Raw genomic sequence first — 15,992 nt, forward strand, 5'->3', positions numbered from 1 at the left:
TATCGTTACGCTTTTGATGAATGCCTCTGTCTTGAATAAGTTCATTTGGGTTGCCAGGGTAGCTGCAAAATATGTTTCACTCAAATTATCACTGTCCAATCTTTCTCCTCCCCCATTCAGGCCTGGCAATAGGAAGCTCATACCCACCCATTAGCATTGAGCAACCTGCATGCCTAAATCATTGCACACTTGCCTCAAACCACACTGAGTTATTAAGTAATCTCAACAGACTTGTGCACTCTGACAATGTGTAATATACTGTGAACTAAAAAAGTACATCACACAGCTAAAAACATCCCCCAAAACTGCCCATACTCGTCCATTTTAGACAGATACTCATCTGAACATGTGCAGAAAAGAACTCAGAAAGATACGGAAGTATGTCTGGACATGTTTTTACCCCTTAAACTCTAGGCTTATTACACAGCTCTTTACCAAAATGTATTTTTCAATAACTACTTTTGAATATTTGTTGATTACTACGTAAATTCTGTAGTTTAATTGGTTAAACAGATTTGTATTTTTTTACATACACCAGATGTTAACTGTCATTAATTCAAATAGAACGTGTTACATGTAAATTCACTGTCTTTAGCAATAAGCCAGGAGAGGCTGTGCATTATAGTGACCCCTCCTTGCAATGAGGCCCCCTAAACTGCGGTAAAATCACTGTAACATACAGGCCAGAGAGGCTTAGTTTTATGAAATTTTGATAAAATCTAATATGATATAATATACGTACTTTTCAATAAAACACTAAACAATAATAATAATAATAATAATATCCACAATTCCTTTGCTAAGTAAGCTCACATGTCATTTGACCAGGGGCGCACAGACTTTTGCCTTCGACTGTATATACAGCATTCTGTGACTCACATCAAACTTAGTGAAGTACTTCAGCGTCCCCTCCCTCTCTGACAGGACAAATCGTCTGCTGAAGAACTGACCGTTGTCCCGTCCTCTCTTCATTAGCATTCCATCTCTGGTGCCTGTGATTAGTGAAAAACTTTTTCATGAGGAAAAGTAAGAACCCAGATGAAAATGAAAGCCTCGTCACAGCATCATAAAGGCTTCTACTGGTAAAACGTTATATCCAGCCGCTGATCTGAGACCAATTATGTTTTCCATTATAACGGTTAAAAGAACTGATTCCATATCAGTCTTCACTCACCCTCTTCATATACCAGCGGTGACGGCTTCTGACCCTGAATAAACTCCAACCTCTCATACTTAGCTCTGATCCACTGCTCCTTCAGGACTCTGAGAACACACACACACATTAAACAGGGTGCCATGTACAGAGCTCACACGTCAGACTCTCATAGACTTAGATTTTTGTATTATATCCTTCGTTTTCCTTGAGGTCTACTTATATGATGCTTGCATGATTTTATAGGCCAAAAACAGTTTGTTTTTACACGACCAACTCCAACCTCGCTTTATCCCATAGGATTAGGCATCCTGCTTTTGTTACTGTCCTTTTTCTATGTAAATGATCTCTGTTCTGATTGGCTGTGGCTTGTTCAAAGCGCAGTCTGGGCTCAAACACTCCAAACACTCATGACATCTCGGAAACTATTTATTCTAAACAAGCTGTTTTTGCAGCATGTGGGCTGTATTGACTGGGGAGTGCATGGTACTTTTTGATACTTCAACAGTGTTTAAATATTATTCCAAACTCCTTTATTTAAATAAAAATGCAGACAAAAAAAAATAATTGCCTATTAACCAATTTGGCAGTAAAGATATCAGAATCAGTTGTAAAAATTCATGACCGGTGCTCCTCTAGTATAAGGTATATGCAGATCAGGCTGGTTTGGGTTAAGGGGTTAAAGAGGTGTGCAGTAAGACCAGCTGCTGTGAGCTAACATGTCACTAGAAGAAAGAGACATCTAATACATTACAGTAAAGCCAGTCCTGTGCCATTCTGGTATAATAATTTTAGTCACAAGACCCTTTTTGGTCTCAACTGTGTATCTGGTCAAGGCCATCATTCATTATGAGTTGAAATAGTAATATGCCTATTTTATTTTGGGGTTTTTATTGGTTGAAAGTCTTGAAATACCCTCAAGAAAACTGTCCAGTGAGGATTGTTCTCTGTGGTATGTGCCCAGATACAGCCAAACAAGTTCTCCCATTGGTTAGGACTTCAGGAGCTGGACAGAAGATCTTCCATGTTAGATTAGCTAACATACTTAGAAACTCACAGTAGAATCAACCAGTTACATTTTGACTTACAACGGGTGGGATGGAACGTCTTTTCCATGTTTTTTCCAAGCTTCAAATATAATATATATCTAGACTAATCTAGAATGGCAAAAAATGTTCATCTGCACCAGCATTAGCTTTGCCCTGATGTACTATCAGAACTCTCATATGAGTGCTAGCAGAAGTTAGCATTATTGTACACTCTTATAAAAGATGGTTCTTCAAGGGTTCTTTGGTAAAGACAATAGTTCTATCTAGAACCATGAACAATCAAAGAACCCTTTGTATGATTAAAGGGCTTATAGCACCATGACAGGGTTCTTCAGATGGATGTAGATGTAAATGGATCTATATAGAAACAATCTGAAAAGTGTTCCATATGGCATCAAAAAGGGTTCTTCAACTGTAACAAGACTGACATCATAACAATAGCAGAACCCTTTTTAGTGCTGTATAGAACCCTTTTCAAAAAAGTTTTAATATAAAATGTATCTGTCCATCTACAGCACATTCTCCACCAATCTGAAGAGCCCTTTCACGATGCAAAGAACGTTTTAATCATGCAAAGCGTTCTTTAATTGTTCATGGTTCTATATAGAACCACTGTCTTTACTAAAGAACCCTTGAAGAACCGTTTTTTTAAAGGGTAGAGGTGGGTTTTGGCTTGTATTTTTGAGCAAGTATTGACATTTAAGGTTCAAACTGAAGGCCTAGCTGTAACAGTCATGGTTCAACACTACTTTTATACTCACTTATAGACTGAAAGTGCAGATTCAAGGCTGTCAATCAATACCACAATAAGGGGAGATATTTTACGTAACACTGTAGAAAGTAGAGCAAATGGGCAATGGCAATTCTAGACTTCAAAGGATTTTAACGGGGCAAAATAGGGCTGATAACAGGGATTCAGAGAAAGGCAGAACATATGAAAATGTAGCTTAGGGCAGCTGCTTATTCAGCAGTAAAAAGGGGCCTAATGACTCCCATTCATATTACAGTTTTCCCTTTCATTTCCAATTACAGCTTTAATGAATTTTGCACCAGTTCTAGTTACACTTGCTGTAACTCCAATCTCAGCTGAGCACCAGCAGATGGCCACCTTAACCCCCAACCTAACCCCCCAACCTGGCACTTCACAAACACTTAAAGCACCTGTTTCAATGCTGGCAACAAAGAGCATTTCAATCTGTCTGCTCGGAGAACTGCCTCGATTTGAGGGTCGAGGGTGGATATTATTCTGTAGACCGGCGCAGCCTTCTGCTGCGTCTGGAGCTGAAGCATGAGCTGTCACACAACTAAGGCTTTCTGCAGGCTGGCAGTGTTGCTATGGCGACTTACTGGCAGTCCTTGTGAGTGGGTTTGTAGTAGTACACTGGCACCTGAGCCTCATATTTACTCCTGGCCACCTCGTTCCCATTCTCTGCCATGAACTGAGACACAGAGAAGAAATCACTCAGAACATATGGCTACATGGCAAATGAAGGCTGAAGAGGCAGGAACACACAGAAATACATAAACACTCGCATCAGTGCATCATGATAAGAAGGTAGCGAATCAATATAACTGATTTTGGAATGGTAGCATGAGTTATAATGTATTATAACATAACAATATTTCATAATATTCCATGTGGGAACATTTTGGCCAAAAGAAAGTTTTCAGGCAATTTTAAAAAATGCTTAGTGTTTTTTTTATTAGTCTTTTTAGTGTATTTTTAAAAGCAATTCTGAATTGCAGGAAGACAATGGAAAAATATCTTTATTATCATTATCATTATCATCACTACTTAATTGATTAATTGCGTGATATTATGTCACAATATTCTTTTCTGAGCATATTATGGATACTGTTAGTGACCAATTGCCTGTTTCATTACAAAGAGAGTATAAAGTCCTCTGTAAGGACTTTAATTGGACGGAAGTATCATGAATTGTACAGTATATGAAACACTGTACACCGATGTTGGAATCATATCAGTATCTGCAGATAATTATGTAAAAATATTAACATCAAACAGATGTTTAGATTTGATGAAAAGTGTGTTTTTCACATTTAAATTTGAAATATTTATTGTACACAGAGCATTTAGACAATTACAAAACCCAATATTATAATATTTTTTTCCCAATAATGTACATTATTAACAAAAACAAACATAATATACAATATTATAATATTATTATAAAATAATTTTGTAATGTAAGAAACATAATAAAAAATTGCACTTGGTGAAAAATGTACTATTTTGCCCAATAATATAATATGTCTTCAAAGATAATGTACTAATACTTTTACCAATAATGTAATACATTATTGGGGATTTATTACATTTTGAGGCTGACCATTTGTAATGTCTTGAAATGCATTATATATGATGCAAGTTATTTTTCAGTTTGTTTTTAAAATGGACGATGTAATACTTTTAAGAGCGGTTACCAAAAGTCTTGCCTAGCTTTCCTAGTCTGGAAAAAGTAATAAAGTCTAATGAAAATCAAATGAAAGAAATAATGTTTATGAGAAAAGCAGTAAATCAGACAAATTTGACCAGAACACAACTGCAGCGCCAACAGTGGTGCCATCTGTTCTTCTCAATAATGTAATAAGACATTAAGGTATTAAATTTTCAGTAAAAATCTTATAACATTATCAGTTAAGACATATGTATTGGGCAAGTTATTACACTATTGGGTAAGTTATTAGATTTTAATACATTTTTGACCAAGTTATGTGCAAAATGTTATACCATTTCTGAACGTTAATAGATTATTGAGTCATTATTAAATTAATGCATGATGCTGAGTTAAGTATCTGCATTTTATTCATTTCACTGCATCTGTATCCCTACAGAAATAAATGTATGGGTGTGTATTGTATATGCACCTCTATCAGTAGTGCATGCATATGTAAACTGTCACTGTCCAAAAAAATAAATAAATAAAAATAACTCTATGTGTGTGTGTGTGTGTGTGTGTGTGTGTGTGTGTGTGTGTGTGTGTGTGTGTTACTTACCTGCACCTCTGAGTCCTCCCATCGGGACAGTCGGAGAGATTTCACTTTCGCATGATCTGGAAGGTTCCGGTGGATTCCAGAACAAGTCAGACAAATGAACACTCCCAAAGAACAGGACCCCCACTCAGGATCTAATCAGAAAGAGAAAAAGATACATATTTATGACTCAGTAATGTATCAAACTCTGTCTCCTCATAAAACAGAAACACAGCTCCATGTTAGAAACCCCCAATGCTAATAAAGTACATGAGAAATGGCCTTTGGAAACATGTAATCATGTCATGTTAAAATCAAGTTGTTATATAAACCCTTTAAATCTTGATCTGTATGTGGATCCACAGTTTAGTTCCAAATAATTCATTCTGATTTATTATTATTTCTGCATAGATCAATGGTCAAAAGGCAAACAACGTCATTCATCGTGGTTTGATCTAAAATGGTGCAACTTCATGATTTAAGATAAGATAAGATAAGCTAATCCTTTATTAGTCCCACAACAGGGAAATTCTCAGTGCTACAGCAGCAAAGGGAGAGCAAGGCACTCAAGAAAAAGAAAAGAAGCATTAACAAGCAAGTAATTAACCTTGTTACTATATAGACAAGTTATATAATACTAAAAGTAAAAAACAAAGATAAATATATAAACTCTGTCTTTCACAAAAATTAACAATATAATGAATTATAAATAAATAAAAGCAAAAATATTTACACTGTAAGGATTTTTTACCCGAATTTCACATACAATATTGCACATGAGGTACTGGTTTATATTACATGTGGGATGGTGAGGAATATAAACATTCTAAATAGAAAAGCAAAAAATCTTTATACTATAAAAATTATTGCACATGGAGTATTGATTATATTGCACACAGGAAATAGTGATGAATTCCACAGTTAATGTTCTGTAGGTGTTTGAGGTCTAATGAGAGGTGGGAGGTTCTACTGGGAGCAGTGCTGGTTGTACAGTCTAACAGCAGCAGGAAGGAAGGACCTGCGATGGCGCTCCTTCACACACTTGGGGTGAAGCAGTCTGTCACTGAAGGAGCTGCCCAGTGCTGTCAGAGTCTCATGCACGGGGTGAGAGCTGTTCTCCAGCGTGGATGCTAGGCCGGCTAACACCCTCCTGTCTCCCACCGTCCGCACTGGGTCTGTTCTTCCCAGAACAGAGCCAGCCATCTTAATGAGTCTGTCAAGTCTCTTCCTGTCTGCAGGTGAGATGCTGCTGCCCCAGCAGAGCACTCCGTAAAAGATGGCTGATGCCACAATGGTCAAAGAGTGTCCTCGGGAGTGCCCCCAACACTCCAGACGACCTCCTTAGCAGGTAGAGTCTGCTCTGGCCTTCCCTATAATTCCTATAATTTCCTATAATATATTTATTTATAGTGGTGGTGATGGGAACCAGGCGTCACAATGTTCACGACACATATATGACTATTTTATTTGCTAACCAAAAAAACTACATGTGAGGTTTTATATGAAATGTTGATGATGGTAAAACAGTGGTCCACATGTTTTCTTTAAGGACTATTTTGCCGCACAAGAGCGCCACAAACGACATTTTGGCCCAAAAATGTATCTCAGAACTATTATTAAACATGTTTCAGGCATCAGGCAACACATCTGTAACCAGCAACAATGTGTGATACCTGTTTGTGATGTAGCTCTTGAAGACATTAAATATTTCAGATGTCTGGTTCCTATGACCACCACCACTCTAGTTTATCTAGAATGGAGTATTTCACATCAAACCACTCTGACTTCTGTCTTAACAACTGAATTTTGAACATTCAGTGGAATTATAAGCATCAATCTGCAGGGTTAATCATATATTAGTGTTATGTATACTAAGTTATTACTGTAACCTTATATCAGCTTATTGTGTTATAATTTAAATGCACAGTTGCAGTGGGTGCCTTTCACGATTTCATACATTCACTAATTTCGCTTTCCCACACTGTTTACCTGAGAATGCAGTCATTTTGTTCTTTATGAGTGAAACTGATGTTCAACTACAGTGTTCAGTTTTAATTAGGTGTGAAGCTGCAGGCTTTTATGAGATCTAATGCCTGTCTTACTGCTCTGCACCTCCCAGCCAGCCTGGCCTGAAAACACTGCAGAGTGCCAGAGGTGTTGCAGAAAAATCTGACTCAGCCAAAATGTGACACGTCACACAGTAAGAGTCACAAAACAGGGAAGAGAAACGAGTATCTAATACAGTCAGTGCTATTAAGCAATAATTACTTTCTGTAAGCCTGTAAAGCCCCATTCAGAGAGCCTGCAAGCCTGTAAAGCCCCTAAACCTTGAAATGCACCAAGGCTGAAAAGCTTGAAACTGTGTGTGTGTGTGTGTGTGTGTGTGTGTGTGTGTGTGTGTGTGTGTGTTTGTGTAGAACAGAAGGGAACCCTCATGGCCATCTAGACCAAATGATTTCTGTAATATTTAGTTCCTTTAATTCAATAGAATCATGTCTGTATTTAAACTCTGTATTTAAACTCTGTATTTACTACTCTTATTTTGTTGTTAAGTTGGATGGAAACAAAAGGGTTAACCCTTGTGTGGTGTTGATGTTTTTGTTACTCAGTGGTCTGGTGGACCCACCGCATTATTGGTTTTTTAAATCAATAATGATCCACCACCCAAATAGTACCTGCTCTGTGAGGGTCCATGGGGGTCCTGACCACTGAAGAACAGGTTAAAAGGAGGCTAACAAAGTATGCAGAGAAACAGATGGACTACAATCTGTAATTGTAGAACTACAAAGTGCACCTATATAGTAAGTGGAGCTGATAAAATGGACAATGAGCGTAGAAACAAGGAGGTGGCCACAATGTTATGCCTGATCGGTGTATGCTGCAGTTCAGGGTCTTACACAAAGCAAAAAAATCCCCCAAAACTACGGAAACACTTCACTGCAACATCATTAACAAAAAGCCAGGTGGGCATGGCGTGCAGTGCCAGCGTCATGTGAGAGACTATACATTGCTTCCACAGCAGAACCTCGGCATGGTGAGATACCGCAGTCTAAAGTGAAAAACAGCTCTTCATTGTCTGCTTTTCAGCTGATCTTGTTTAGTTTAGCAAAGCAGTGCTGGCTGAAGGGATGAGCTACATTTAAAAAACTTTGTCAAAACTGTCCGAAACTGCTTCGCTAAACAACGCCGTCATCAGGGCCGCAGTGCACACGGACTAGCTCGGAGGTTTTAGCTTTTTCTCCGCACTTTAGCCTCTCGTCCACATGAAAACAGCTTTAGCTCAGTGAGATGTGTGATATGTGATACATGATATGTGTTTTATAAATTAAAGAAGAATAATTATTGTATCTTTAATTTGTTGAATGAAACATTATTGCCAGTATCTGCAAGATTTTGGTTCCCAACTCATCAGTTAATCAAGTCATCTTTAGGATTTCTGTTCCCAACTAATCGATTAATCAAAGTCATAATGAGCCAACTAATCAGTTATGAATTATAGCAGGTAGTTGCAGCCCTAATAAATATTGTAGCGCAGGGGTGCACAGCTCTGGTCCTAGACTCTGGTACCTACTCAGACACACCTGATTGCATTTATCTGTAAATTGGCAGGGAAACCTTTGTAGGGAAACCTCCAAACTGTGCTGGGCACCGGCCCTCCAGGACCGGGTTGTGCACCCCTGTTGTAGCGTCAGCGCAGGAGAAGACTGCGCATTCAAAAAAGATTCTGAATCGATTCACAACATGTGATAATCAGGTTCGCTGATGTTTCCGACTTCATAAAGGAGGATACTTTGGTCCAGCCTAGCTTGGAGGGGGAAAGTGCAGGATGTTACTAATATACACACAGTTCTAAAATTTCCTGAAAACATTGTAAACGTTCCCTACATAAGAACCAGCTTACAGGCTACTCTCGTAGTATTCAAACTTAGGTTTTAAACAAGGGTTTCCCAGAGTGTGACCACCTGAGGAAAATTCTCAGCACTTTCCTTACAGCAAGTGTTCAGATGAGTTGTAAAGTCATAAAAATATAACACGTCATGGTCTCCCACAGACGTCTATGACTGAATTCCAGAATTCACTATAACAACGGAAAACACCTCGGTTTCTTTTCTGTGAAGCACACGGACTGGACATGGCTTGGAACCTCATTTGAAGGGGTTGTGTTGCAGTCTGAAGTTTCCCCAGTAGGAGAATCTATTAGCACTCAAGTCACTTTACTGTGCATGATTTAAAGAGAAGAAACAGCCACGAATGTACAGGTTGCAGTCACAAAACATGTTTAAAATCACATCTTGGCACCCTGAAGCAAAATCGAATCAAATTTTGAGGATCCTACAGAGTTTTTTGCTTCTATTATCTACTGTACTGTGCAAAATTCAGAGACCGTCCTTTTCCAGTCAAAATTATTTAATTCATCCACTCTTTTATGCATCCACTTTAAATCTTTCATCCTTCCAGTCTTAAAAGCATTTACAGCTGAGTCCTCTCAACAAAAGCTCTTCCCAAAGCAGGCAGTGACATCATGCTCCCCTTTAAAGACACACTCATATTCACACAAGCAACTACGCAAACTCACCTTAGCTGCCTGACAAATGTTTTTCTTGTGTTCTACTAAAATGGCTAAAAGAGATATTTACGAGATTAGAGGTAAGACAGTCCACTTGTATTAGGAAGGAGAAAGTTAAAGGCCTTGTTCAGACTGCCAGCCCAAACCCAAGTGTTGGCATATCCAGATTGTATCCAGATTGATTTTGATAGTCTGCACAGCAAAAAAAACCACATGGAATATACGATTTTTGCCAATTTGAAGGTGGTTTGAAATGCGATTTGAATATGATTGTTTACAGATGCGTCTCAATCTGGATGCTCTGGCTGCTCAAATTGGATTTCAAATTGCCTTTTGTGTCACTTGCAATGCGACAAACAATGAAAATATCAGATCCAGAGTGACAAAACAGTGCCAAAGATTCAAGCTTATGCCAACAATGTGCAAGATCTGGTAGACCACCAAAACATTCCCCACCAGATAAACAGCACTTAAAGCTTTCATCTTTGAGAGAGAGGAGAAAATCAAGCTGCTTCAGATCTGAAAACATCCACAGGTGTTTCTGTCTATCGTTCCACTGTGAGAAGACAACTCAGCGCTATGGGTCTGAAAGGATGTGTAGCTGTCAAGAAGATTTATATCCTGAGAAGCAGAAAATGCAACCAAATTCTAAGACTAAACTTTGCAGTAGTAGAAAAATATTCCTCCATTTTTCTTCCAAAAAACTGAAAGCAAGTCTCCCAAAAAGAATTCAAGTTCTAATAAAGGCAAAGCGTGGAAACACTAAATACTAAAAAATATTATGTTTAGTTGTTAAGTTGAAATTTTCATTAAATATATGTTTCCTGCTTTTTCCCCCTGACACTAAAAGGTTAAATATTTAATTAAGAACATTTAAAGGCTGTTTTGACGGGCCTCTGACTTTTGCACATTACAGTCTGTGTGAAACGGTTTCCTGCTGTGTATGTTTATCTCACTGTGGCCACACCCATGAGTTTTATCTTGCAAACTCACCTGCGTCAGAGTGTTCAAAAGAGCCACTAAATCTCTCTCACACATGAACAAACACCCAGAAGTGCTTGTTTTCTCTTCATTCATAAAGTCTCCTTCAGGCTAAATATACTTAGATAACTCTCGAGTCTCTGTCGTACCTCTAGGGTTGGTTTACTTCATCACTGAAAACAGCATTCCACAGTCTGAATGTCTTCAGCTAGAGCGAGTTTAAAGAATCTCTGCGCCAGTAGGGATGCAGCTTTGAACCTGTCAGCTGTCTTCACGTTGACCAAGTTTAAAAGTGTCTAGCCAGCTTGACTGTTTCAAGTCCAACAATCACAATATGTAGGATAATCTTTCCCAAATGTTTAAAAACATGGAGAAATGTGTCCATTATAAACATGCCGAAATTAAGAGCAAATTTGATTTATTGGGCTTAGTTAAAACGGAACTCTGTGGAAAAAGAAAATGAGATGCACACAAAGTTATTCAGTGTTTTGATGTGAAATGCTTCAATATAGAGACACTTACCAACTCAAGGTTTCCTCATGGTGGTAGTGAAAAACCAGGGGTCACAACACAAATACAGTTTTATTTACCATCCAAAAACCACCAGTGAACCTGTATGTTTTATATGTAATGTTGATGATGATTAAATAGTGTTATATCTGAAAATTTTGGGACTATTTTGAGTTGCATGCCAAAATCATATCTATCATAGAGGAACATTTAAGCCTTCAGGCAGCATATTCATAATCATTTCATGTGATAACTTTCTATAAGGGAGTCTTTAGAGGCATTAAACTTTTCAGACATCTGGTTCCGCTGTTCACCACCGCTGTGAACAATGCTGACTCCATAAGTTTCTCCAGAACTAAGCATTTCACATCAAACCACTCTGACTTTACATCCTAAGGCCAATTAGATTATTCAGAAATGTTGAAAAATCAATGGAATTTCCCTTTATATCCAACAATTACGCTTAGTTAGGTGGTCTTCCCTGAATGCTCAAGAAATGTTTATAAATCCTACGAGAAATAAAAAGGTATACAGTGATTAGTTGATTTTATTGCAAATGTATGAGCTTTTTGTAGCTGTGCAGGTTAACAGATTGCATTTCTTCCCAGCCATATGTTGTTATTATATAGCTCACTAGTCTTTCAGCCCCTAGAAGCAATAAAGAGAACAGAACTCAACAAACGTGCATATTTCTGCAACATTTCTGGAACGTCTGAAATCTAGAAAGCCCTGGTCTTTGAGGAACTGTGGCTCCGCCTGTATGGCTCTATCAGAGTGGAGGTATTTTCTCCTTGGCATGTTGGTGCTTGCTGCAGGGAGCCGCCTCTGTCTGGCCTTGCAGCCATCACTGCTGTATTAAGCTAAACTCTGTGATCCATCTCAATCACTGCCATGGAGTGAATAACATGACCAAACTCATTTACTGGCAAAGACTAAACTGCATAATTCAGCTCACAGTTGCATAAGCTGGGCCCATGAAACTCTGACACTGCCAGAAAAGGAACTCCTCAATCAATCAATTCCATAAATTTAACCCAACTCGCCAATATGCTCTCCCTCTCAATCATTACCATAAACTCCATTCAGTGATCCAACTAATTCACTTTTGTAATCGAATCGAATTAGCCAATTAAAAATCAGTACTAACTCATACGCTACATAACCAAACTCAGTCACTATCATATGCTAAACTAAGTTATATGATCTACCGGACATCCACTGTATGCTAATTTACATCATCACTTTTATATGCTAAACTAAGTTGCTTAATCTAACTGTTGCTGCTCTAATCTACACCATGGGTGCCAAAACTTTTTGACTTGCAATGTCTGAGGTCGGTTTAGGGTCTAAAAGACAATACACAAATAAAGAAAGTAGGTTTTAAATTAAGTTTTTAAATAGATTTTAATGTATTGTATAACATTATACTTTATTTTGTTGCATTCTACGGCCCAACTCACAACTACTGCCTAAACGGAAAATTATTTGATGCGTAATCACTGCTATGACCAAACTCAGTCACTGAAATGTGCTAAACTAACTTCAACGACTCATCTCACAATCACTACTCTAAATTCTGTGGCCCAGCTCATAACTACTGCCTAAACTAATGACTCAACACATAATCATTGCTATAAAAAAACAGTCAATGAAACATGCTATACTATACTACACTGCATAATCCCCCTTACAGTCACTACTAGAGTGTGATCTATACTCCACGGCCCAACTCATAACTAAACTTATGACTCAACACATGATAACTGCTGTAGCCTAATCCAGACTCTATGGCCCAACTCATAACTACTGCTTAAACTAATGACTTAACTCATCATAACTGCTGTAACCAAACTGTCACTGAAACATGCTACATTCATTTGCATGACCCAGTTACAGTCTCTACTAGAGCCTAAACCAGACTCTATGCCCCAACTCATAACTACTGCTTGAACTAATGACTCAACACCTGATAACCGTTGTAGCCAAACCCAGTCACTGAAATATGCTATGCTAAGTTACAAACCCCAACTCATAATCACTACAAGAGTGCAATCTATACTTTTTGGCCCAACTCATAACTAAACTTATAACTCAACACATGGTAACTGCTGTAACCAAACTCAGTTACTGAAATATGCTATATTAAATTACATGAACCAACTCACAATCACTACAAAAGTGTGATCTATACTTTTTGGCCCAACTCATAATTAAACTTCTGACTCAACGCATGGTAACTGCTGCAACCAAACTCAGTCACTGAAATATGCTATACTAAATTCAATGACTCAACTCACAATCACTACTAGAGTGTAACCTATACTTTCTGGCCTGACTCATAACTAAACTTATGACTCGATGTATGATCATAGCTGTAACCAAACTCAGTCACTGACATATGCTATATTAATTTGGATGACCCAATTGCAATCACTTCTATAGTCTTATCCAGCCTCTGTGGCCCAACTCATAACTACTGCTTGAATTAATGACTTAACAATTATAACTGCCGTAACCAAACATAGTCACTTAAATATGCTAAAGTAAACTGCATGAACTCACAATCACTACTATAGTGTAATATACTCCATGGCCCAATTTATGGCTCGACATATGACTGCTATAAGCAAATATAGTCACTAAAATATACTAAACTAAACAACATGACCCAACTCACAATCACTACTATAGTGTAATCTATACTCTATGGCCCGATTCATAACTAAACGTATGATTTAACTGCTGCAACCAAACTCAGTCACTAAAATATGCTATGCTAAATTACATGACCCAACTCACAATTACTAGTATTGCGTAACCTTTACTCTATGGCCCAACTCATAACTAAATTTATGATTTAACACTTGATAACTGCTGTAACCAAACTCTTTCACTGAAATATGCGACACTAAATTACATGGATCAACTCACATTTACTACTATAGACCAGTCCAGACTCTTTGGCCCAACTCATAATCACTATTTTCACTATTTTTAAGTCCATCATGCTTCACATCACAATCACTGCTATCATCTAAACTCCATGACCAAACTCAGCATCAGTGCTATAATCTTAACCCGTAATCACTGCTCTGATCTCCTCACCTGGAGCTCCACAGTCGGCGCATGTATGGTTTCCGGGCCGTTTGAGGATTTCTTTCAGAGCCCTGGCAGCTCTCTCGTTCACAGCCATGCTCCAAAGTCTCCAAAGTGTCCTTACAGCACCTGGGAGGACACGCAGCTCCTGACCGCTCCTGACCACGCGTTTAGAGGTGAAGAGAACACCTTAAATCCCCTCAGCGTCCAAGAACGGGCTAATCCTAGCAGTTTAACTAAGTCTTCTAAGCACACCGCGTGAAAAGTCGCTCGGATAGGCAGGTCTGCAGGTAAGCGCAGGGGAGCGGAGAGAGGGAGGGGGATAGAGGAGGGTAGGGAGCGTATGGAGCGGCTCAAACACTCTCGGAAGTGTAGAGGGGAGTGTTTAGCGAGGCTCAAACACTCGGAAGTGAGAAGCGGGTTTTGTTCTGACTTGCTGTTCCTCATAAACGCGGCGCCATCAGGCCCGGCAGTAGCGCAGGAGCCCTTCTGTAGTATCATCACAGTGTGGGATTTAGCTGCTTACATGTAACACCGTGTATTGACATACTTGAGAAAGATGAACGACTAACTGCTTAAGAACTTCCACACTGTTACATCAGAATATATTAAAGTGAAAAAAAATAATAACTCATCCTTGTTAATTATTAATGATATTTAGTTTAGTTACGTGCTGGAGACCAAAATGTAACCAAAATATTTGGTTAATTCTGAGCGTTTTCTTAAAGGTACATAATGAGCGGTACTGTATTTGTCGCTATATGAACACTAGGGGGCAGCAAATTATCATGGGACTACTGATCACTGATTTCTGCGGTTTAACAGAGTTTTATATGAATAATATCAAAGATAGATAGATAGATAGATAGATAGATAAACTTTTACAGGGGAATTCCACCAATTTTTCAAAGTTTCTGAATAATTCAGTTCTTGGGTTGTAAACAAAATCATTCGGAGTGGTTTGACGTGAAATGGTTCATTTTAGAGAAACTTACAGACTCTGATTTCTTTACAGTGGTGCTGATAGGAACCAGAGTGATGTCTACTACACAAATATAGCCATTTTATTTACTATCCAGAACCACCAGCGAACCTACACGTGTCTTCTGAGTTTTGATATGGAATGTCGATGGTGGTAAAACAGTCATAAATCTGAAAAAAAAAAGTTTTCTTTGGGGACTATTTTGCCTTACAATGCCTTGCGTGTGCCCTTCCACCATTAAAATGAATATATTATAATATGTTTTAAGCCAAAACTTCATCACAAAACTATCGTAAAACGTTGTTTCATCAGACATCAGGCCACGTATTCATGACCATTTCATGTAATAACTCTCTGAGAGGAAACTTTTAGAGGCATTAAACTCTTCAGGTGTCTGGTTCCTATCACCACCACTGTGAAGAATTCCTCTAGAACAGAGCGTTTTACACCAAACCACTCCGAATGACTCTGTTCATATTCAACCATTTAATTATGTAGAATTTCCCCTGCAAGCCTAAAACAAAAAGTGATGAGATTAGCCCCTCATTCATGGTGGGCATGCCTATGAAGTCTCTTTATGGCAGGGGTGCCAAAACTTTTTGTTGTGGGGGGCCAAAATGAAATGTTTGTGGTGGTCTGAGGGCCAAAAAGGCAACACAA

General features: G+C 38.4%; 1 protein-coding gene across 1 annotated transcript in view; it reads right to left on the bottom strand.

The window, feature by feature from the left end:
- Window positions 1-14,447, bottom strand: part of zgc:92360 (uncharacterized protein LOC436988 homolog) — a 33,009-nt gene extending 18,562 nt beyond the window's left edge. Inside the window, exons 1-5 of the mRNA XM_036570028.1 lie at window positions 14,360-14,447; window positions 5,221-5,351; window positions 3,550-3,641; window positions 1,175-1,263; window positions 880-992 (exon numbers count right to left, since the gene is read on the bottom strand). Coding sequence (XP_036425921.1) covers window positions 880-992; window positions 1,175-1,263; window positions 3,550-3,641; window positions 5,221-5,351; window positions 14,360-14,447 — 513 coding nt within the window. The remainder of the gene's footprint in view (window positions 1-879; window positions 993-1,174; window positions 1,264-3,549; window positions 3,642-5,220; window positions 5,352-14,359) is intronic.
- Window positions 14,448-15,992: the final 1,545 nt, after the last annotated feature.

This window comes from Colossoma macropomum, unplaced genomic scaffold, assembly GCF_904425465.1.
Source record: "Colossoma macropomum unplaced genomic scaffold, Colossoma_macropomum, whole genome shotgun sequence".
Taxonomy (NCBI): Eukaryota; Metazoa; Chordata; class Actinopteri; order Characiformes; family Serrasalmidae; genus Colossoma; species Colossoma macropomum.